The sequence below is a fragment of the Pan troglodytes genome, chromosome 11 (assembly GCF_028858775.2).
Source record: "Pan troglodytes isolate AG18354 chromosome 11, NHGRI_mPanTro3-v2.0_pri, whole genome shotgun sequence".
Lineage (NCBI taxonomy): Eukaryota > Metazoa > Chordata > Mammalia > Primates > Hominidae > Pan > Pan troglodytes.
In genome coordinates, this window is record NC_072409.2 from 46,421,463 (window position 1) to 46,443,194 (window position 21,732).

At 40.8% G+C, this 21,732-nt stretch overlaps 1 protein-coding gene across 14 annotated transcripts in view; it reads left to right on the forward strand.

Moving 5' to 3' along the window:
• Positions 1 to 21,732, forward strand: part of SPTLC1 (serine palmitoyltransferase long chain base subunit 1) — an 86,058-nt gene that overhangs the window by 43,213 nt on the left and 21,113 nt on the right. For 13 of the 14 annotated variants that reach the window (XR_010148465.1, XM_024345506.3, XM_054657775.2 and 10 more), the window contains 3 exons: positions 6,698 to 6,830; positions 15,505 to 15,634; positions 19,319 to 19,408. Coding sequence is in view for 12 of the 14 variants with exons in the window: in XM_024345506.3 (XP_024201274.1) it covers positions 6,698 to 6,830; positions 15,505 to 15,634; positions 19,319 to 19,408 (353 nt within the window). In the remaining 2 variants the exon portion in view is untranslated. Of the gene's footprint in view, positions 1 to 6,697; positions 6,831 to 15,504; positions 15,635 to 19,318; positions 19,980 to 21,732 lie in introns of all 14 variants that reach the window. The other variant, XR_010148466.1, reaches the window with a different exon arrangement.

Genomic DNA, 21,732 nt, shown 5'->3' on the forward strand with positions numbered 1-21,732 from the left:
AGAAGGCATCTTTGAGGTCAATAACAGAATAATGAGTTGTGGAAGGCGGTATTGAGGATAGGAGAGTATAAGGGTTAGGCATGACAGGATGAATGGGGAGGACAATCTGATGGATGAAACGAAGGTCTTGGACTAGCCTGTAGGATTTATCTGGTTTTTGAATAGGTAGGATGGGAGAGTTGTAAGGGGAGTTGGTAGGGACTAAGAGGCCATGCTGTAGTAGACAGGTAGTAACAGGCTTTCGGCCCCTTAAAGTCTGTTGTGGGATGGGGTATTGGCATTGAGCAGGATAAGGGTGGCCATGTTTCAGTGGGATGATAAGGGGTGAATGATCAGTTGCAAGCGAAGGAGTGGAGGTATCCCATACTTTAGGGTTAAGGTGGGGAGATGAAAGGAGAGGTTGCGAGGGAGGTTTGGAATTGGATAAAAGGGTAGCTCTGAGATGTGGCTGTAGTCCAGGAATAGTCAGGGAGGAGGATAATTTAGTTAAAATATCTTGGTCTAATAAGGGGACTGGGCAGGTGGGGATAACTAGGAAGGAGCGCATAAAGGAGTGTTGCCTGATTTGGTACCAGAGTTGGGGAGTTTGAAGGGGTTTAGAAGCTTGGCCGTCAATATGCACAACAGTTGTGGGGGCAAGGGAAACAGGCCCTTGAAAAGAAGGTAACGTGGAGTGGGTAGCCCCCGTATCGATTAAGAAGGGGACGGACTTACCCTCCACTGTAAGAGTTACCCGAAGCTTGGCGTCTGTGATGGTCCAGGGGGCCTCCGAGATATTCGGGCAACGTCAGTCTTCAGCCGCCAAGCCGAGGAGATCTGGGAAGGAGTCGGTCATTTCGGGTTTGTGCTCCAGGAGCTCCAGGATTGGTGATGAGAGTCAGACAGTCTGACTTCCAGTGAGGGCCCACACAGGGGCATGGCTTAGAAGGAATCCCGGGCCGTGGGCATTCCTTGGCCCAGTGGCCAGGTTTTTGACATTTGAAGCAAGGTCCCAGAGGGGCAGTTAAACGCTGCGGTTTGTACGCCTTGAAGTTTTTGCAGGTAGGCGGTGCTGCTGGGGTTTGTTTTAAGGTGGAGGCAAGCATTTGTCATTCTGAAAGGCGCACTGCCGCCTGGCAGCCTCTTCCCTATTATTGAACACCTTGAAGGCAGGGTTGATTAATTCCTGTTATAGGGTTTGAGGGCCAGACTCTAATTTTTGAAGTTTCTTTCTAATATTAGGAGCTGACTGGGTAATAAAATGCATGTTAAGAATAAGGCGGCCTTCTGTCCCTTCAGGGTTTGGTGCTGTATATCGCCTGAGGGTGGCAGCTAGATGGGCCATAAACTGAGCTGGGTTTTCACCTTTGTTCTCAGTGGTCTCCTTTAGTTTGTCATAATTCACGGCTTTATATGCAGCTTTCTGAAGCCCTTGAACTAAACAAGAGATCATGTAGTCCTGCCTGGCTATGCCTTGGGCCCCTGCCTGGTAGGTCCTTTGGGGCCTTCACGGGTACTGCCCTAGTGCCTGGCCTTGGAGGCCAGGCTCAAGGCGCCAGCAGTCATCAGCATAAGATTGAGCTAGGGTCCAAAGTGAAGATGACATTTAAGTCATTCCAAGTGGGATTATAGGACTGTGTTAAGTATTGGAATTCTTGTATATATTTGAGTAGGGTCTGACGGAAAAGAGCCTGAATGCTGACTGATTTGGGAAAGGTCAGATACAGAGAAAGGGATGTGAACCCGAACTTTTCCTTCGGCTCCTGCCACGTCTCAAAGGGGAAATTGCTGGGCAGGGGCATGGGGGTCGGCTTCAGGGCCAAATTGTAAGCCAGAGCAGGTGTGAGGAGGGATGGTAATGGGAGGGACATAAGGGGGTGGCTTGTGGGTAGAACTCGGTTCTGAGGGGGAATTAGGGCCAGGTTCGGATAGGTGGGTGGGGGGGAGAAAGATTGAAGGGGTTAACAGGTAAAGAGGAGTCAGCATCCCCAGTAGAAGAAGGAGAGGTAGATGGAAGGGAGATAAGGAAAATTTGGGATGGACCACATTGGGAGCAGAGACTAGGGAGAGATCATAGTAAAAAATGCCTGGATGTAGGGTACCTCAGACCATTTGCCCATTTTGCGACAGAAGTTGTCTAAGTCCCGCAAAATAGAGAAATTGAAAGTGCTGTTTTCTGTCCGCTGAGAGCCATTGTCTAATTTATATTGGGGCCAGGCCGTGTTACAGAAAAAAAAAAATTAGACGTTTAGGCTTTAGATTGGGTGAAAGCTAAGAGGTTTGAGGTTTTTGAGGACAGAAGCCAGTGGGGAAGATGGAGGGTGGGAGGTTGCCCATGTTAGAACTGGGAAAGTTTGAGGGGAAAGAAAGAGACAAGGAAAAGAGCAACCACTAGCATCCTCAGTGGGCATCCCCAGTGGAGGTCCCGGGTTGTGTGGCTGGCGAATGGCCAAGGCTGGCATCCCTGGCGTTCACCAAACACCGAGGGAAGACTGTCTTCCCAAGAAGAGTCCGTGACCAATGTTGGATTTTGGAAACACGGATAAGAGGAAGGTTCCTCGTCTCAATTTTGAGGAGAGAAAAAGAGGGAGAGAGATGAGGAGAGACCGAGGCAGCTTACCCGATCCATAGACAGAGGTGGGAGTGTTCGCGGGGGCTGGTCTGAGGTCCTGAGGTCGAGGGAAGTCTCTTTGATGGAAGAGCGTGGGGAGGATAGGGGAGAGGTCTCCCGGAGAGAGTTCCCCTATCCCGGGCTTTCGGCACCGAATGTTATGCATGCGTCCAATTGAAGAGACAACCTGAACAGGCTAAGTGTGAGCAACAAGGCTGTTTAATCACCCGCGTGCAAGTGAGCTAAGTATGAAAAGGGAGTCAGCAGAGGGTGGTGGGATTGGAGATGGTTTTACAGGTTAGGGGTAGGCAATGGAAAGTTACAGTTAGGGGCTGGATTTTGCAGGTAGGGGAAGAATGTCACAAGGTACATTATCACAAGGTTACAGAGCACAGTGTCACGTGTCGTGAGGTTGATTGATCAGTTAGGGTAGAGCCTGTTACGATGGTAGAATGCCCCAAGGCTGGCTAATCAGCTAAGACAGGTACTAGCCGTTTTTCTTCTTTTGTGGTTTTCCTGTTGTCCCAGATTTTCTGGCTGCAGGACCCCTTCTGGATGTGTACGTGTGGGTCACAGGGGTCACGATGGCTTGACCATGGTGCAGCTTGGTCAGGGGACCTTACAATTTGGTCATAAAATTCCTAGATCTGCCACTTCTTCTTACCAGTCATGGGATCATGGTTTTCTCAGGTGTAAGTGGGAACAATCATTGCTTGCATGGCTTTAGAACACTTTGCTAAGGATCACATAAGATACCGCATGTGAAAACATGAAAAACATTTGGCTCTGTATGTTCCAGTGAGTACCTAAGGGCTATCACTCATACTCTTAAGAAGAAAAATTGTGCATGTCTCTAGGGATATTTTTGTGTGTGTGTTGTTGTGGTTGAGACGGAGTTTCACTCTTGTTGCCCAGGCTGGAGTGCAATGGCATGATCTTGGCTCACTGCAACCTCCGCCTCCTGGGTTCAGGCGATTCTCCTGCCTCAGCCTCCCAGGTAGCTGGGATTACAGGCGTGCGCCACCATGCCCAACTAATTTTTCTTTTTTTTTTAGTAGAGATAGGGTTTCTCCGTTTTGGTCAGGCTGGTCCCAAACTCCTGACCTCAGGTAATCCTCCTGCCTCGGCCTCCCAAAGTGCTGGGATTACAGGTGTGAGCCGCCACACCTGGCCTCTAGGGATTTTTTTTTTTTTAAGGACAGTATGTATGCAAAAATATGAAGGCCTTAAGAGAAAATGTAGTTTGTTTCTAAACGTCCTAAAGTCAGCTGTTTTATGGTGTTCTCTCTGGAAAACAACCAGGAAGGCCGTAATCTCTCCTCCTTGTAAGTGAGAAGCTGAACAAGTGGCTCTTATTGGAAGATAGTCTTAACAATTCAGAATTCACATAGCTTTATTAGAAGATTGCCTAAAGTGTGACCAGGTTTTTGCTTTTAAAATAAAACCTTTTCTTTTATTCTACAAGTATTAATGTAATTAAACAAACTCTTAAATAGCATATTGCTTGTTCCATGCCAGGCAGTGTTCTGAGTGTTTTATCAGCATTAACTTGTGCAGTCGTCCTACTAACCCTTGAGGAAGGTAGGACTATCCCCCCTATTTGACAGAGGAAGGCACCAAGGCTGCCCAGGGCTGAACCCCCAGACCTAACTACAATCTGAGCTCTGTGATGACCGAGATAGTGAGGCCTCCTGTCCCTGAAGTTCTGGTGAGGGAGCCAGACAGGCAGATAAGCAAGTGCAAGAAAGTGCTGAGGGCTGTGAGGTGTGCGGAGGCATTCTAGGACGCCTCCCTCTATGGTCACTTCTCTGCCGTGTTTAGTACTAACAGTGAATTGTAGAATATAGTACTTTAGTTTTATTCCACGCAAATCTACAGCTCCAGTTAGTGAAATGGATCATACACACAGAAGATATGGACATCAAAAGTTGAAGAAAAGTGAGTGCCCTTGTAGTTTTCCTGCTTGCTGCCTTCTCCTCCCTTAGGTTGAGAGTTTCTTCGTTGCACGAAGGAGCATTAAGAGAAACAAGTTCTTCAGTTACCCATATTTACCTGTCACAAAACCTGCTTTGCAAGGCTGACATCAGCTAAAACCCAGTGTCTTCTGATAGAAGGAAAAGACTAGTCTTTTTGAACTTTTGGGACTATGCTAGAACCAGTAAGTCATTGATTTATTGTTGAGAGATTCTTCTTCCCACTTATGGCAACTGTATATAAACAGTTACGAGTATACCTAATGATGGGAAGATTTGTAACATGCTGATTTTCTTTTTTCTTTTTTTTTTTTTTAACATGCTGATTTTCATCAACTGGGTAACTCACTCTAAAGTCCTGAAACAGGGTCATACTCAGTTTTACATTCTCATCATTCATGGATGAAAAGAGTCATTTAGAGCTAAGAAGTCTACAGAATGATTTAAAATCCCTTTTGTGGTTAGCAAAAATAGTTTGTATACATAGCATGTTTTTCTTTTTGAAATGGAGATACCAAATGAAAGCAAACCACTGTTGCCTGAGTTGTCCTTCTGGCTGAACTGTGAAGGTTTGTGGCAGATATTTTCAATTAGAAGCACCATTATACTTTGAAGGAGGCCTCCTACCTGGGAACGTGAGAGGTGGCAAAGTGATGGCGCTCAGAGAACGGTAATGAGGATGAGAAGGAAGACATACCCAAGAGTAACCCATGCTCAGCTACTTGGCTGTTTTCCTCTTTCTTGCTAGATTTTGCCTGAAACCTTTTCTGATAGCATCTCTCCTAGAGGGCGGCTGTCAGATACAAGGAATCACGGCCTTGGATTTCATGTGATCGTAGTGTCAGAGGTCTTATACTCGAAGATCACCTGGGATACGTTCTTCTAAACTCTGTGTGTTGTTGTAAAGTCCTACGTTTATTTAATGTTGGTGTAATGAAAAGTGTCCTTTTTATAAAATAACTATAACCAATTGGTAATGGAAATCAAATGATATTGACTGTGTTAACGTACAAATAGGAAGAAGCATGCCTCATATTTTATCACTATTTGATAGGAATGGAATTAATAGTTCATTTTAACAGTTTTGTAACGTTCTTTAGGAAGTCTGGCTCACTCATCCTGGGTCTCAAAATCCAACTCTGTGGCCTCTGATTTCCCTCCTTTCTCCCATAGCGCTCTAAGACTGGAGGGGCCTGGCTTCTTCGAGCTCTCTCCACACAGGGCCTGTGGTGAAACTCTGTTATCTAGTCCTCCAGGGTTGGGTCTTGCCATAGTTAAAAGAGCTAAGGGAATTTTTTAAAATCCCTTTCCCTCCTTGATAATGTCTCATTTTAAGGCTGTTTTAAAGTTTTTAAGATTCTAAGCTGGCCAGTGGCCTATTTATTCTAAGCATCACTGGTCCTCCGTCCGAGGGCATGAAGCCTCATGGTTCAGTCTGAGAGGTAAAAGGCTGTAAGGAGCCATGATTTAAGAGGAAAATAAAACATGTCAGTCTAATAATTATAATTTATCCTCATTATTATGTCAACATCCTCCTTACGGTGCATCTATAAAAGGACTATATTTCCTTTTGTACTATAAATTTGAATTCTTCATTACACTTACAAGAAATTGAGACAGAATCCCAGCCCCAGAAAGTGATGGGAGGTGCCACTACTAAATGCTGACACAGATTGTTAGAGGAGTGGTTACTGGAGTTCTAGTAAGTGTCACCTTCTTGATGCAAAGTATACAGGGTTCTTTTTGCTACAATGCAAACAGACATTAATAAGTTAACACCAAACATTGGTGAGACCTCAATGGTTTTGGTCAAGGACAGTTAATGCAGGGAAACTTGGTAGGCCTTGAAGTCTTACAGTAGAGTGATATCAAAGCATAACCAGAAGTTGGAACTGCCCCAGTAACACATTTTGCAGATAGATGCGTAGCTGATTTAGTTCATGTATTTTAGAAGTTGTATGGGCCTAGAATTATTTTAATAGATCTTGTATAATCTATCATTTAAAAACAATTCCATTTTGGCCATAAGGTGAAAGCATTGATAATTATACTGCTTGTGTTCTTTTATTTGTTCTTTAGTAGAGAAAAAGAATTATAAGACAGTTTAACCATTTAACTTTTTTAACTGAAATAGATGTTCATTTGGATTTGGAAGAGCGCCTGGCAAAATTTATGAAGACAGAAGAAGCCATTATATACTCATATGGATTTGCCACCATAGCCAGTGCTATTCCTGCTTACTCTAAAAGAGGGGACATTGTTTTTGTGTAAGTAAACTTTACCTAGTTTTCTAATAGCAGTTCCTTTGAAATAATACTGACTGTCTTAGAGAAATACTTCATTAGAAGTTATCTGCATAAAATAATGCTGCTTTTTGTTTTTCAAGAAATAGTCACCTCACCAAAGGTTTCAAAATTTGTGAAACCTTCACTTAAAAGATGCTTAACGGTGTCTATAGTCATTTATCTGCCATGGTAATTATTTATTGATGTCCAGATGAGGACAGCTATCTGCCTTCTTTGTGCAGCTCTGTGGCTGTGTGGTATCCTAGTCTGTGGTCACCACCTCACGTTGTCACTCAGACTGCCCGGCAAAGTCTCTCCATGTCTCATCACCCATTCACCCCGTCACCTGGTCTCAGCTGATCTTGCTTCCTACCTTATTAAGGATAGAGGAGCCGTGACTTGGACACTTCTTTGACTACCCACAAGTGGATCTTCACACTCGCGTGCCTGTGCTGAATGCATGCTACCGAGGTTTCCTGTGAAGGGCAGGGTACAGCCAAGCAAGGGCTGGCAGGCCCCAGGCAGCTGGTTAAACCAGTCAGAAGCATCTGCCGCCCCAAGCCAAGCCCTGTCGTCCTATGAGTGGACTAAAATTTGGTCTCAAATTGACTTTAATTTCCTCTTCTCTTTTTTTTTTTTTTTTTTTTTTTTTGCGAGATGGAGTCTCACTTTGTCACCACGGCTGCAGTGCAATGGCGCAATCTTGGCTCACTGCAACCTCCGCCTCCCAAGTTCAAGCAATTCTCCTGCCTCAGTCTCCCGAGTAGCTGGGATTACAGGCATGCACCACCATGCCTGGCTAATTTTTTGTATTTTCAGTAGAGACAGGGTTTTACCGTGTTGGCCAGGCTGGTCTCAAACTCCTGACCTCAGGTGATCCACCTGCCTCGGCCTCCCAAAGTGCTAGGATTACAGGCGTGAGCCACCACACCTGGCCTTTTTTTATTTTTATTTTTTAATTTTTTTTTATTTTGAGATGGAGTTTCACTCTTGTCGCCCAGGCTGAAGTGCAGTGGAGTGATCTTGGCTCACAGCAAGCTCCGCCTCCCGGGTTCAAGCAATTCTCTTACCTCAGCCTCCCAAGTAGCTAGGACCACAGGCACCCACCACCAAACCTAGCTAATTTTTTGTATTTTTAGTAGAGATGGGGTTTCACCATGTTGGCCAGGCTGGTCTTGAACTCCTGGGATTACAGGCGTGAGCCACTGCGCCTGGCCTCCTCTTTTCCTTTTTAACATCACAGCCAGAGTAATCTTTTTAAAATGTAAATCCTACTTTGTCACATTTTATTTAATACAATTTAGAGCTTCTGTTGTTCCTAAAATAAAGACCCAAGTCCTTTGTATGATCTTGTGAGCTCTGCACCACTTTTTCAGGCTTATTTTGTACCATTTTCCCTGAGGTGTTTAAGCTGTAGCCTTGCCAGCCCTGTATGCTAGTGTCCTCTCACCTTGGGGCCTGCGCACATGCTCGTTCTGACTAGAACACTGTTCCTCCTCCCTTCTCCTACTTAACTTTCTCATCCTTCACATACGTCACCTCTGCAGGGAAGCCGTCCCACACCTCTCAGAGCAGGTCAAGACCCCTGCTGCATGTGGACAAAATCTTACAGCCAGAGAGAATTTATTGTTCTTGTTTATCCATGCTCACACGAGCACTCAAACTGCCTGTCAAGGTCACCCTGCTTCTCAAGCCTCCCTCCCACACACAGACACACACACACTCTCACACGCACCCTGCTCTGCTCATTTGCTTCATACTTACTGTACTTTTCTTTTGTAGAGCTTGTAACAGTTTATAATTTTATATCTGTGTGGTTATTTGCTTCTGTTTCTTGTTGGGAGCCCATTACTTAGAATAGTATTTATCATTTAGTAATGGTCAATAAACAGTAGTTCAGTAAATGAATGAAAGGAAGCTGGAGCTCAGAATAGGGGCCAGATAACTGTGTTGCAGAGCCTGGCATCCCTCAAGCCCTGCACTGGCCTCTTGCTTACCACTCACCATTGGAACGCTTGTGCAGCGACAGAACCTTCTATCATAATTACTACAGAGCTGACTCTACCTGGGGCTTCTGCAGTACATGTGACCCATTCCTCACTATAGCCCTACAGCAGTCTAGGAGCACTACAGCAAGTGTCCTGGGTCTAAGTAGTATACTAGTGTGACCATAAAAATGAATATTTTTATTAATTTTTGGCAAATAGTTTAAAAAATAATGTGAAAGACTCATCACTAACTGAAGCGCCATTGACTTAAACAGTGTTTCTAGGTTTTTAGTAAAAGCAGAGTTACAGACAGCTGCAGTGTCATTCAGTGTCACTTTATACACAAGCACCCCACTATAAATTCTTTTAAAGTCCAGAAAAAGTTGATGGTTACTGGTGAACTCCTATGCTTCCTTTGATAAATACTACATTGTCTTTTTTTTTTAACTGCTAGGAAACAGGCTAAATTCACTTCCATGTGTTATGCCCAGTGTCTTAAAATTTCCATTTCCAGTGAGTTGCTAACCTGTTTATTCTGCTACATAATTTTAAATACTCTACCTGAAATGTGTTTGAATGTAGGAGTGCTAGAGGTAAACATGGTGTTTGGTAAATTGGTTTTGATAAATTTGTCAGGCATAGACACTGTCTGATGCTTCATTTCCTTCCTTTCAGTAAACAGTGTTAATGCTTTGCCAATAGTGGGGCTCAGCACAGTGGTCATTCATGGACTTAAGTCTGTCCTATCACTCCACTAAGTCTGTGTTCATGCTGCTTCACAGATCTTTTTAAAATTAAACTTTTTACATTCAGATAATTGTAGATTCAAAAGCACTTGTAAGAAATAATATAGAAATCCTTTGTACTTTTTACTAAGTCTCTTCCAGTGAGGACCTCTTGCAAAATGAACAGTTTCACAGCCAGGATATTGACTTTGTCATTGTCAAGATGCAGAACATTTCTGTCACCACAAGGATCCTTCATGTTGCCACATCTACATTCCTCCCACCTGCCCACTCCTTAACTCCTGGCAACCACTAATCTGTTCTGTTTGTTAATTTTGTTATTTTAAGAATTTTATACAAATGGAATCATCCAGTAGGCAACACTTTGGGGTTGGCTTTTTTCATTTAGCGTAATTCTCTGATGGTTCATCCAAGTTGTTGCTTGTATCCAGAGGTGGTTCCTTTTGATTGATGAGTATTACTCCATGGCGTGAAGGTACCACTGTTATTGAAGTTACCTATTAAAGACATCTGAGTTGTTGCCAGCTTTGTGCTGTTATAAAAAAAAAAGCTGCTCTAAACATTCATGTACGTTCATGCTATGTGAGCATAAGTTTTTATTTCTGTGGAATACATGCCAAGGAATGCAGTTGCTATGTTTATAGTATTGCATAGTTTTTAAAGGAACTCCTAAACTATTTTCCAAAGTGTCTATACCATTTTATGTTCCCATCAGCAAGATATGAATGATCAAGGTTCTCCACATCTTCAGAAGCATTTGGTGTTGTCACTACTTTTTTAGCCAGTCTGATAGGTGTATAGAAAAATTTATATTTTTCTGATGGCTAATGATGTTGAACATCCATTCATGTGCATATTTGCCATCTCTTCAGTGAAATGTCTTTTCATGTCCATTTTCTAGTTGTATGATTTGTTTTTATACTAATGAGTTTTGAGAGTTCTTTATACATTCTAGATCATAGTTCTTTATCAGATATATGGTTTGCAAATACAAATTTTGATGTCCACGTATTCATTGCTAAAATATAGAAATGAAATGGATTTTTTGTGTGCTGAGCTTGTATCCTGCAACCTTGCCAAACTCACTTAATTAGCTCTAGGAACTGTTTTTCTAGATTGCTTAGGATTTTCCATGTAGACAGTCGTCATGTCATCTGTAAATAGTTTTATTTATTTTCTAATCTACTTACTTTTTATTCCCTTTTATTGCCTTATTGCACTGGCAAGAACTTCCAAGGACTGTGTTAAAAGTAGTAAGAGAAGACATTCTTGCCCTATTCCTGATATTAGAAAGCGTTTACTCTTTCACCAATAAGTATAATGTTATGTGCAGATTTCTTACAGATGCTCTTTATTACATTCACTTTCCTGCACCTCATCTTTTTTTTCTGAGCATTTTCATTGCAAATCAATGTGAATTTGGTTGGTCAACTACTTTTTCTGTATTGGTTGATATGATCATGTGATTTTTCTTTTTTAGTCTGTTAATGTGGTGGATAACATTGATTTATTTTCAAATATTGAACCAGCCTTGCATACCTGAAATAAATACCACTTGGTTATGGGGTATAATTTTTTTTTTATAAAAAGCTAAATTCGATTTGCCAGTCTTTTGTTAAGGATTTTGAATCTGTGTTCATGAGGGAGATTGTCCTATAATACACTTTTTTTGATACTTACTTTGGTTTTGGTAGCAGAATAACACTTCACAGAATCAATTGGGAAGCGTTCTATCTTCTATTTTGTGGAGCTATTTGTATAGAATTACTTTTAATTATTTAATTGTTTGGTAGAATTCTCCCATGAAACCATCTGGGCCTGGAGAGATTTCTTTTTTGCAAGTATGTTAATTCTGAATTCAGTTTCCTTAGTAGTTATCAGGCTATTCAAATTATCTGTCATATTGAGTGAATTGAGGTAGTTTGTGTTTTTTAAGGAATTGGTCCATTTCTTAAAAGTTGTCAGATGTACATGTGTGGTGCTGTTCATGGTATTCCCGTATTATTCTGATGTCTGCAGAGTCCACAGTTATATACCTTGTTTCACTCCTGGTATTGGTAATTTGTGCCTTTTCTCCTGTTTTCTTTGTCAGTCTTGTTAGAGGTCTGTCAATTTTATTGATCTTTTGAAAGAATCAGCTCTTTGTTTCATTGTTTTTTCTCTATTGTATTTTTATTGTCAGTTCCATTGATTGATTTCTCCTATTATTTCCTGCCTTCTGCTCACGTTTGGTTTATTTTGTTCTTTTTCTTGATTTGGAGGTAAGAGCTTAAATTATTAATTTGAAACTTTTTCTCTTTTCTTGAATGTTCATTTAGTGCTATGAATTGCCCTCTCAACACTACTTTAGTTGTGTCTCACAAATTTTGATGTGTTGTGTTTTCATTTGTATTTAGTTCATTTTTGTTTTGTTTTAAGAAATAGGGTGTCACTATTTTGCTCTGGTTGGCCTTGAACTCCTGGGCTCAATGGATTCTTTTGCTTCAGCCTCCTGGGTAGTTGGGACTGCAAAAACGCACCACTATGCCCAGCTTACACTTTCCCTTTGACCTATGGATTATTTAGAAGTGTATTGTTTACTTTTCAGGTGTTTGGGGACTTTAAATTTGTTGTAGTTTGGTTTATGGCTAATACGGCAGTCTGTTTTGGAATATCTTACATGGGCACTTAAAAAATGTGTATTCTGCTGCTGTTTGGTGGAGTGTTCTATAAATGTCAAGTCTTTTTGGTTGATGGTGTTTTTGGGTTCTTCTATCTTGGTGATTTTCTGTCTAGTTCTTCTATCAGTTGTTGAAGGATAATGAAGTTTCCAGCTGTAGTTGTGGGTTTGTCTATTTCTGTCAGTTTTATCAGTGGTTGCATCTCAAATTTAGCTTTTTTGTTTAGTTCATATTTAGGATTACTAAGTTTTCTTGATGAATTGACCCCTTTAGCGTTTCATAATGTTCTTCTCTGTCTCTGATAATTTTCCACTTTTTGTGTATGTGCTGCCAAAGCAAACACTCTGATAATTTTCTTTCTTCCAAAGTTTACTTTGTCAGATACCCTTTTTATTATTTTTTATATTACATAGTTGTGTGTATAAATCTGTATTTTTTACTACCTGTATTATTATATTTGTAGTGAGTTTCTTACAGACAGCATATAGTTGGGTCATGTTATTTAATTTATTCTACCTGCCTGTCTTTAAATCATGTATTTGTACATTTACATTTAATGTAATTATTGATATAGTAGAGTTTAAGTCTGTTAAAACAAAGTCTGCCATTTTGCTTTTTGTTTCTTGTTTGTTCACTCTACTTTGTGTTTCTCTATTTTCTCTTTTCTGCCTTTCTGTGGGCTAATTGAACATGTTTTTAGAATTTACTTTTTCTTTGTATAGCTTTTTTTAGTCATTACTCTGAGTGTTACATTACACATATGTTATAATAGACTACTGGTGTCATCATTGTACCAGTTCAAGTGTAGAAACTTTTACCTTCCTTTACATTCCTTTATTTGCCTCATTTACATTATAATTGTTTTAAATATTTCCTGTACATACAGTGAGAACCACATCAGTGTTTTAATTTTTGCTTTAACTGTCCAAAATAATTTAGAAAACTCCAGAGGAGAAAAAAAGCCTAGTGTATTTGCCCATATTTTTTACTTACTGTGCTCCTTCCTCCTTCCTGATATCTAACAGTATTCTTTTATGGCTTTTTTCCTATTTAGAAGGCTTCCTTTGGCCATTTCTTTAGGGTAGGTCTGCTAGTGACAAATATTCTTCATTTTTCTTAACTGAGAATGTCTTGATTTCACCTTCATTCCTAAAGGATATTTTTGCTGGTTATAGGATTCTGGGTTGACAGTTATTTTCTTTCAGCATTAGAAACACATTGTGATGCTTTTTTTCTGGTGTCTGGTTTCTGATGAAAAATCTCCCATCATTCAAATTGTTTTTCTCTATGTATAAGGTGTCATTTTTCTCTGGCTGCTTTCAAGATTTTTTTTGTCATTTGTTTTCAGAAGTCATCTATGATGTACCTTGGCAACTATTTGTTTGCATTAGTCTGTGTGGATTTTGCTCAGCTTCTTTAATCTGTAGATTTAAACCACTTGACAAATTTGGGAAGTTTTTAGCCATTATTTATTTGAATACTTTTTTAGCTCCCCACCTCTTTCTCTTCTTCTGGAATTCCAATGACACAAATGTTACGTCTTTTATTATAATCCCATGGGTCCCTGAGACTCTGTTCATTTCTTTCTAGTCTATTTTCTGTCTGTTGTGCTCAGTGAATGATTTTTTTTCTTTCTTTTCTTTTTTTTTTTTTTTTTTTGAGACAGAGTCTCGCTCTGTCACCCAGGCTGGAATGCAGTGGCACGATCTTGACTCACTGCAAGCTCCGCCTCTCGGGTTCACACCATTCTCCTGCCTCAGCCTCCCGAGTAACCCGGACTACAGGCACCCACCACCACGCCGAGCTAATTTTTTTTTTTTTTTTTTTAAGTAGAGATGGGGTTTCACCATGTTAGCCAGGATGGTCTCGATCTCCTGACCTCGTGATCCACCCGCCTTGGCCTCCCAAAGTGCTGGGATTACAGGCATGGGCCACTGCGCCCGGCTGTCAGTGAATAATTTCTATTGCTTGTCTCAGTTCACTGATCCTTCCTCTGCCTCCATTCTGCTGCTGAGCCCATCCACTAAGCTTCTTATTTTAGTAATTTAGTTTTTCAGTTCTGATATCTCCGTAGGACTCTTCTTTGTATCTTCCATTTCATCACTGAGGCTTTTTATTATTTCATTTGCTTCAGGTGTCTGCATGGTGGCTCATTAAAATATTTTTATCGTGGCTGCTCTAAAATTGTTGTAAGATAATCTTGATATCTCTGTCATCTCACTATTGGCATTTGTTGTTTCATTCTACTTGATATCTTCTGGTTCTTGATATAAGGGATATTTGATGGAAACCTAGACACTTTCATATTGTGCTGCTGTAGTCCATGTCTAGTTTAAGCCATCTCTTTTATTTGGCTTTCTCTGACATGATTCCAACAGGGGAAGGGGCTAGGGGACTGCTGCCTCATACTGCCAGGAGGAGGAACAATTCAGGGGCCCTACTCGGCCTCCATTGACATCGTTGGGGGTTTCTTTGTTGCTGCTGGGTGATGCTAATAGTCCTGACTCTCCACTCGCCCTCCTGTGACACTGCCCAGGAGGAGATGGGGAGGGTGCCCACTACTCCCAAGTGCAGGTGGAAGTTAGGGCTCTCCATGTGTTCTTTGCTGACACCACAGTGGGGGTGGAGGGGGTCCACTTGTTACCAACTGATATGAATAAAAGGCTCAGCTTCCTACTTGGCCTTCCCTGACAACACCCTAGGAGTGGTGTCGCCTTGTTACAGCCTCTCGAGGGTCAAAGTCTAAGTTCCCTTCTCAGCCTTTGCTGACATAGATGGGGCTGGGTACCCCTCTTTTTTTTCTGTGGTGTTTGGCTACAGTAGAATAGTCATTGTCTAAAAGTTTTCTGTCTAGCTGGGCTGCCAGTATTACTTCTCAGGGCAAAATAATGGCAGAGTAATGTGTCAGTCATATCAGAGATGCCACTGATGGTGAGGCACACCAGTATTTTATGTTTCTTAGAAAGAGAAAAGTATGTGAATAAACTGATATGTCATCCATAGTAAGATGCATGCTAATTTCAGAGAGATTAATATATAGTGAAAGTGTGCTTCTTGGAATAGATTAAATATGGTAGTTATGTGAAAAGGACTCATGGATGAAGAGCAAACAATGATGTATAAATATTCAAACATGTTTTATTTATTTGCTATGCTCATGTTAACAATCAGTGATTGGTCAGCTTACAAAAACAAGCATTCCTTTTTGAGAATGTTGACAAGACCCTTTAAACCCAATTTGGTGGATCTCTTTTCCTTGCAGAGATAGAGCTGCCTGCTTTGCTATTCAGAAAGGATTACAGGCATCCCGTAGTGACATTAAGTTATTTAAGCATAATGACATGGCTGACCTCGAGCGACTACTAAAAGAACAAGAGATCGAAGATCAAAAGGTATGATTCTTTTGAAGAAAATTATACAGTTCTTTTGTACTTTCTAACCAGCTAAATTATATATGAAATGGTAATTTGTCATGAAAACTTGCCTGTGGATCACATTTGGATATTAAGGTGTTCCTGCTTATTAAATGTACTTGGTGTTGGAGAGCCAAGTCTGATTGTAATTGCCTTGTCATTGCCGTAATTACATATAGCAAATTGGAGGGAGGTAATCCAAGCAGCTTTCTGAGAGATCAAGAGAGGCTGAAAAACAGCATGTGCTTAGTGAGGCAGGGAGATGTCTACTCATAGCTGGGCATAATGACACCAAAACTTACTAGGCCTTTAATGACATGTACCTAGTGAATTCAGAATAGGCTTATTCATACCAGAATAAATCATGTATCAATTACATGAGGAAAGAATGGCAGCAAGCTTATTATATTAATATATGAACAAAGTGAAGCCCTTTCTCCCCACCCCACCTGTATCCTGCTCTGAGCAGCTACTGCCTGTGGGAAATGACTGCCCCTAACATGGTCTCCTTCCAGCTTGCAGCCCTGTTTTCAGCTGTTTCCTCTCAAGAACCTAACATAACCCAGGTGGTGGTGGTTTGGAAGTAGCTCCTTGGTGTTCTGATTAGGGTGAAACAGAGGAAGTGTGTTCAGAGCATCATTGTTAAAATTACAATTTATTTTCCCCTGATGACATGGGTAAGTAAAGTAGCTCAGGTCTGTGGTTCTGAGCAGGACACCATGATGTGTGTCTTCATCTCAGACACAGTTTCAAGTGGACTTTGCCAGTGCAACTCATTCATAACTAGAATAAATGATAAAAATGCTCATCACATTTCTTAATTTTGTGTATTTTGTGTTAATTTTCAATTTTCCAAATATTTGCATTATTCATTTAGGATTCTGTCATCTTTGTTTAGGTGTCAGCCTAAGTGCATCACTTCATGAATATACACATTCTCATGATGAATATGCATGATCTTGCCATTTTATACTAACTCTGCTCTAGGCTAACGTTTCACATTTACACAATTTAGAAAAATCTATAGGCAAAATCTGAAAACAGCCCATTCCACTGATTAATTTCTTTTACAAAGTATAAAAAGATGTTTCTTATGATGATGCAGTAATAGAAAGCTAGTCTGTTTTCAGTACTAGAACTGCAGTCTGCTGCCATTTGTTTTGCCTAGTATTGTATAAATTTGGAAAACATCAGATTCAAGTTTTGTATGTGCTCTTTTTCTACAAGATCTGTAAGCCATAGAACTTTTTTTTTAAATGAGCAACAAGAAGTAAAATTAAATATCTTGAAACTTATTTCTACTTTATAATTTTTACTTTTTTACTAATTTATATTTTTCTTGCTGAGAGCAGGCTTTCTAAGTAACTCTACATTTTGGTTTTTAGAAATATTCATTTTCAGTTTCATTTTCACATAAATAATCTGGTCGTTAACACTTTGAATGTTTTCTTTGTCCATTTCCCAAGCGCTGTGGTTCATGAATTGTTTTTTATCCCCTTTCCTACAGGGTTCCCATAATGGTCAGTGGATATGAACAGTAGTTCATAAAAGGAATACACATAACTATGAACAAGTGAAAAATAGCCTGGCCTCACTAATAATTAAGGAGATTAGGCTAGGAGTTTTGCCTGTTAAATTAGGGCATGTTTTTAATAGTAATAGTCAGTGCTAACACAGATGTGGTGAGACAAAGAGTGTTCCTATGACACTGGAAAGAGTTTAAATTGGCACTGCCTTTCTGGAAGGCAAATGGGCAGATACATTCCAGGATCCAAGTAATTCCATGCCCTTTGACCCATTCCTGTGGTGCTGTCTTTAAAAACTTACGAGAAATGATGTCACATTTTGAAGGATAGTCATATTGTGATATGAAAAAGCAAATGAAGGAAACAACTAAATCCAACATTAGGGAAATAAGTAGTTTATGGTATACTCACAGGCAGAACGTCTCCATTAAAATCATGTAATCTGAAATAATTTAGAAATGCTCACAGCATAATGTTTTTAAAATCAGGTCCTAAAACTACAGTAAAATCCTGATTCTGAACAAAGTAATTTATATGTTTATACAAGAAAGACAAAAATTATCACCATGTGGTATGATTAGCTGATTTATTTAATTGTTTTTTGTACTTTTCCATTTCCCAAGAATCCTACATTGAATATTTTTAAATCTAAGAAAATGTTTTTCCTTAAAGACAGGCAGAGGTAGCATGCCCTGTGTAGAAATTAGGGTGGCATCTCTTCATCTATCACTTCTAACATATTGCTAGCTCCCCAGCTTTCAGTTGTGAGTTGACAGAGTAAAGATGATTGAGCAACATCAGTGATATATACTTTTTATTCCTCAACAAACTTTTTTTTTTAGTGCTACTGCTGTGGGTTGTAAAATACCCCTTAAAGCATTGCTCTGATACTTTCTAATTCTGATCATTTCTAATTGTCCATTGGAGCAGAAACTTAGAGGCAAGAGATCTCTGAGTAAGAAGGTAATGGCAAACTCTATCTGTGGATCTCAGTATTTTTTGCAGTCCCACACACCTGAACCATGTACAGTTTAATACATGTGGGAGATTTATTAGTGACTTGCTCTGAGCAGAGTGTGTGAAGGTGTGTGTTTTTTGAAAAGATCTCTGCTGGGCGTGGTGGCTCAAAGCTGTAATCCCAGCAGTTTGAGAGGCCGAGGTCAGTAATCAAGAGGTCAGGAGTTCAAGACCAGCCTGGCCAACATGGTGAAACCCCATCTCTACTAAAAATACAAAAATCAGCTGAGCGTGGTGGCGGGTGCCTGTAATCCCAGCTACTCGGGAGGCTGAGGCAGAGAATTGCTTGAACCCTGGAGGCGGAGGTTGCAGCGAGCAGAGATGGCACCACTGCACTCCCACCTGGGTGACAGTGAGACTCCGTCTCAAAAAAAAGAAAAGGAGACCTCTCTACCCCACCACCTGGGAACATCATTGGACAAGCTCATAGTCAAATTTTACTTGATCCGATAATACATCAGTGGGGAGTGAGGAGGGAACAGGGTTGCCCCTTTTTTTGGGAGGTGAAGGAAAACAGTTTGAGTTTTTTAACTTTTTGTTATGGAAAAATGCCAACATATAAGAAGGAAACAGTGGTATAGTGAAGCCCCCTGTACCCTTCTCCCAGCTTTGTTATCAGCATTACATCATTCTTGTGCCATCTGTTCCTCACCCCATCTTCATGATGATGACCTTCATTATAGTTGTTTTGGGTAAAATTGACAGACATTGAATCACATGAATGCAGCCATACAATTTTGACCAGTGATTATACCCATGTAACCCAGGAATGTCAGCCCCATTATGATGTAAAACATTCCCATTTCTTTAGAAAGTCCCTTAGGCCCCTTCCCAGTTGGAGGTTTGGAGGGTTTTGTTTGTGTTTTAATATTCTCAGAGGGCCTAATTAGTTTGTGTGTGTGGCGGGTCACCTAGCTAATGCTGTGAGCTGAAAAACGTCTGAGAGAAGATAGTACTGTTGTTCATCTCAAAATAACCCATCACAAACACTGAGCTTTCAATTCATTCAGAATATTTTTTTAGGAATAAATCTTGTAAGGTGAAAGTGCTGGGGAATATGTAACAGATCTTGTCTTTAGAGTTACTGAAATGTAAGATGTCTGCTTTTTCTCTTTTAAAGAATCCTCGCAAGGCTCGTGTAACTCGGCGTTTCATTGTAGTAGAAGGATTGTATATGAATACTGGAACTATTTGTCCTCTTCCAGAATTGGTAAGCAACCATGTTCAGCCGTAATTTTAATATTTGGACTATTTGACAGATGTGCCTTTTGTTTATGACCGCTTTTAGTGTATAACGTCTGCGTTGCTTTGCGCATTAGGCCTCATAAGCATATTTTGCTCAGATCAGGGAAGAAGAACAACACTGAATGCCAGTGCTGGCCTTCAAAGAGTAATCAAGACTGCTCTGTTGCCCAGGCTGGAGTGCAGTGGTGTGAACACAGCTCACTGCAGCCTTACCCTCCTGGGCTCAAGTGATCCTTCCACCTTAGCTTTCTGAGTTAGCTGGGACTACAGGCACATGCCACCACACCTGGCTGATTTTTCCCTTTTTTGTGGAGTAGGGGTCTCACTGCGTTACCCAGGCTGTTCTCAAACTCTTGGGCTCAAGCGATCCTCCTGCCTCAGCCTGCCAAAGTGCTGGTATTACAGGTATGAGCCACCACACCTGGCCAAAACTTAGCTTTAGCTTTTTTTTTTTCTCCCCCCCAAGACAGTCTTGCCCTGTCGTCAGGCTGGAGTGCAGTGGCACCATCTTGGCTCACTGCAACCTCCTCCCCCAGGTTCAAGCAGTTCTCCTGCCTCAGCCTCCCGAGTAGCTGGAACTATAGGCGTGCGCAGCCACCCCCAGCTAATTTTTGTATTTTTAGTAGAGACGGGGTTTCACCATGTCGGCTAGGATGGTCTCAATCTCTTGACCTCGTGATCTGCCCGCCTGGGCCTCCCAAAATGCTGGGATTACAGGCATGAGCCACTGAGTCGGCCATACGTAGCTTTTAAGATCCAGCTTTATTTAGGTGAAATCAACGTATAAAATACACCTACTTTAAGGGTAAAGTTTGATAAGTTTTGACAGATGTATATACATCTGTATCACCGCAGCCATCCACCACCACAGTCAAGATACGGAACATTTTTATGTAAGACAATGTTTATCCAGAAAGAAAACTTTATCCAGAAAGCTTCCTGATGCCTCTTGGTAGTGAGTACCCATGTTGGCCCCAGACAGCCATTAATCTACTTTCTATTCCTGTAGATTAGTTTTACCTTTTGTAGAATTGCATATGAATGAAAGCATAGCTTGCTTTTTTGGTTTTTTGTGTTTTGTTTTTTGTTTGAGATGGAGTTTCACTTATGTTGCCCAGGCTGGAGTGCAATGGCACGATCTCGGCTCACCGCAACCTCTGGCTCCTGGGTTCAAGTGATTCTCCTGCCTCAGCCTCCCAGGTAGCTGGGATTACAAGCATGTGCCACCATGCCCGGCTAATTTTGTATTTTTAGTAGAGACAAGGTTTCTTCATGTTGGTCAGGCTGGTCTTGAACTCCCAACCTCAGGTGATCCGCCCTCCTTGGCCTCCCAAAGTGCTGAGATTACAGGCGTGAGCCACGACACATGGCCAAAACTTAGCTTTTTAATAGTGAAAGCAGCATAACTGTTTTTAGAAACCATGACCATTGAGATTTCCTTTATTGAGGTGAAATTCACATAACACAAAACTAACCAATTTAAATTGTACAGGACAGTGACATTTATTACATTTACCATGTGTGCAACCATCAACTCTTGGTCAAAAACCTTTTCATGACTCACGAAGAAGACCTCAAACCCATTAAACAGTCACTCCCCATTTTCTTCTCCCTCTAGCTCCCAGCAACTACCAATCTGCTTTCTGTCTCTATGGATTTACCTTTTCTGGTTATTTCCTATAAATGGCATCATATAATATATGACCTTTTCTTTCTGGCTTCATTCACTTGATGTTTTTAAAGTTCATTAACATTGTATACCATGTATCAGTATTTCATACCTTTTTAATGCTGAGTTATAGTCCATTGCATGGATAATACCACGTTTTGTTTTATATGTTCATCCACAGATGGATATTTGGGTTCTTTCTACCTTTTTGCTATTGCAAATAGTGCTGTTGTGAACATTTGTGTACAGGTATTTGTTTGAATTCCTGTTTTCAGTTCTTTTATGTATATATCTAGCAGGGTAATTGCTGGATTATATGGTAATTCTGTGTTTAACTTAATAAGGAACTGACATACTGTTTTCAACAGCGATTGCACCATTTTACATTCCCATCAGCTATATACCAGGGTTACAGTTTCTCTACATCTTTGTCAGCACTTATATTTTCCGGGGTTTTTTGTTGGTTTGTTTTAGCCACCCTAGTGAGCATGAGGTAGTATCTCACTGTGGTTTTGATCCTGTTTCCCCCAAATGGCTAATGATGCTGAGCCTCTTTTCTTGTTTTTTTGTTTGTTTGTTTGTTTGGCCATGCGCATACCTTTGGAGACATATCTATTCAG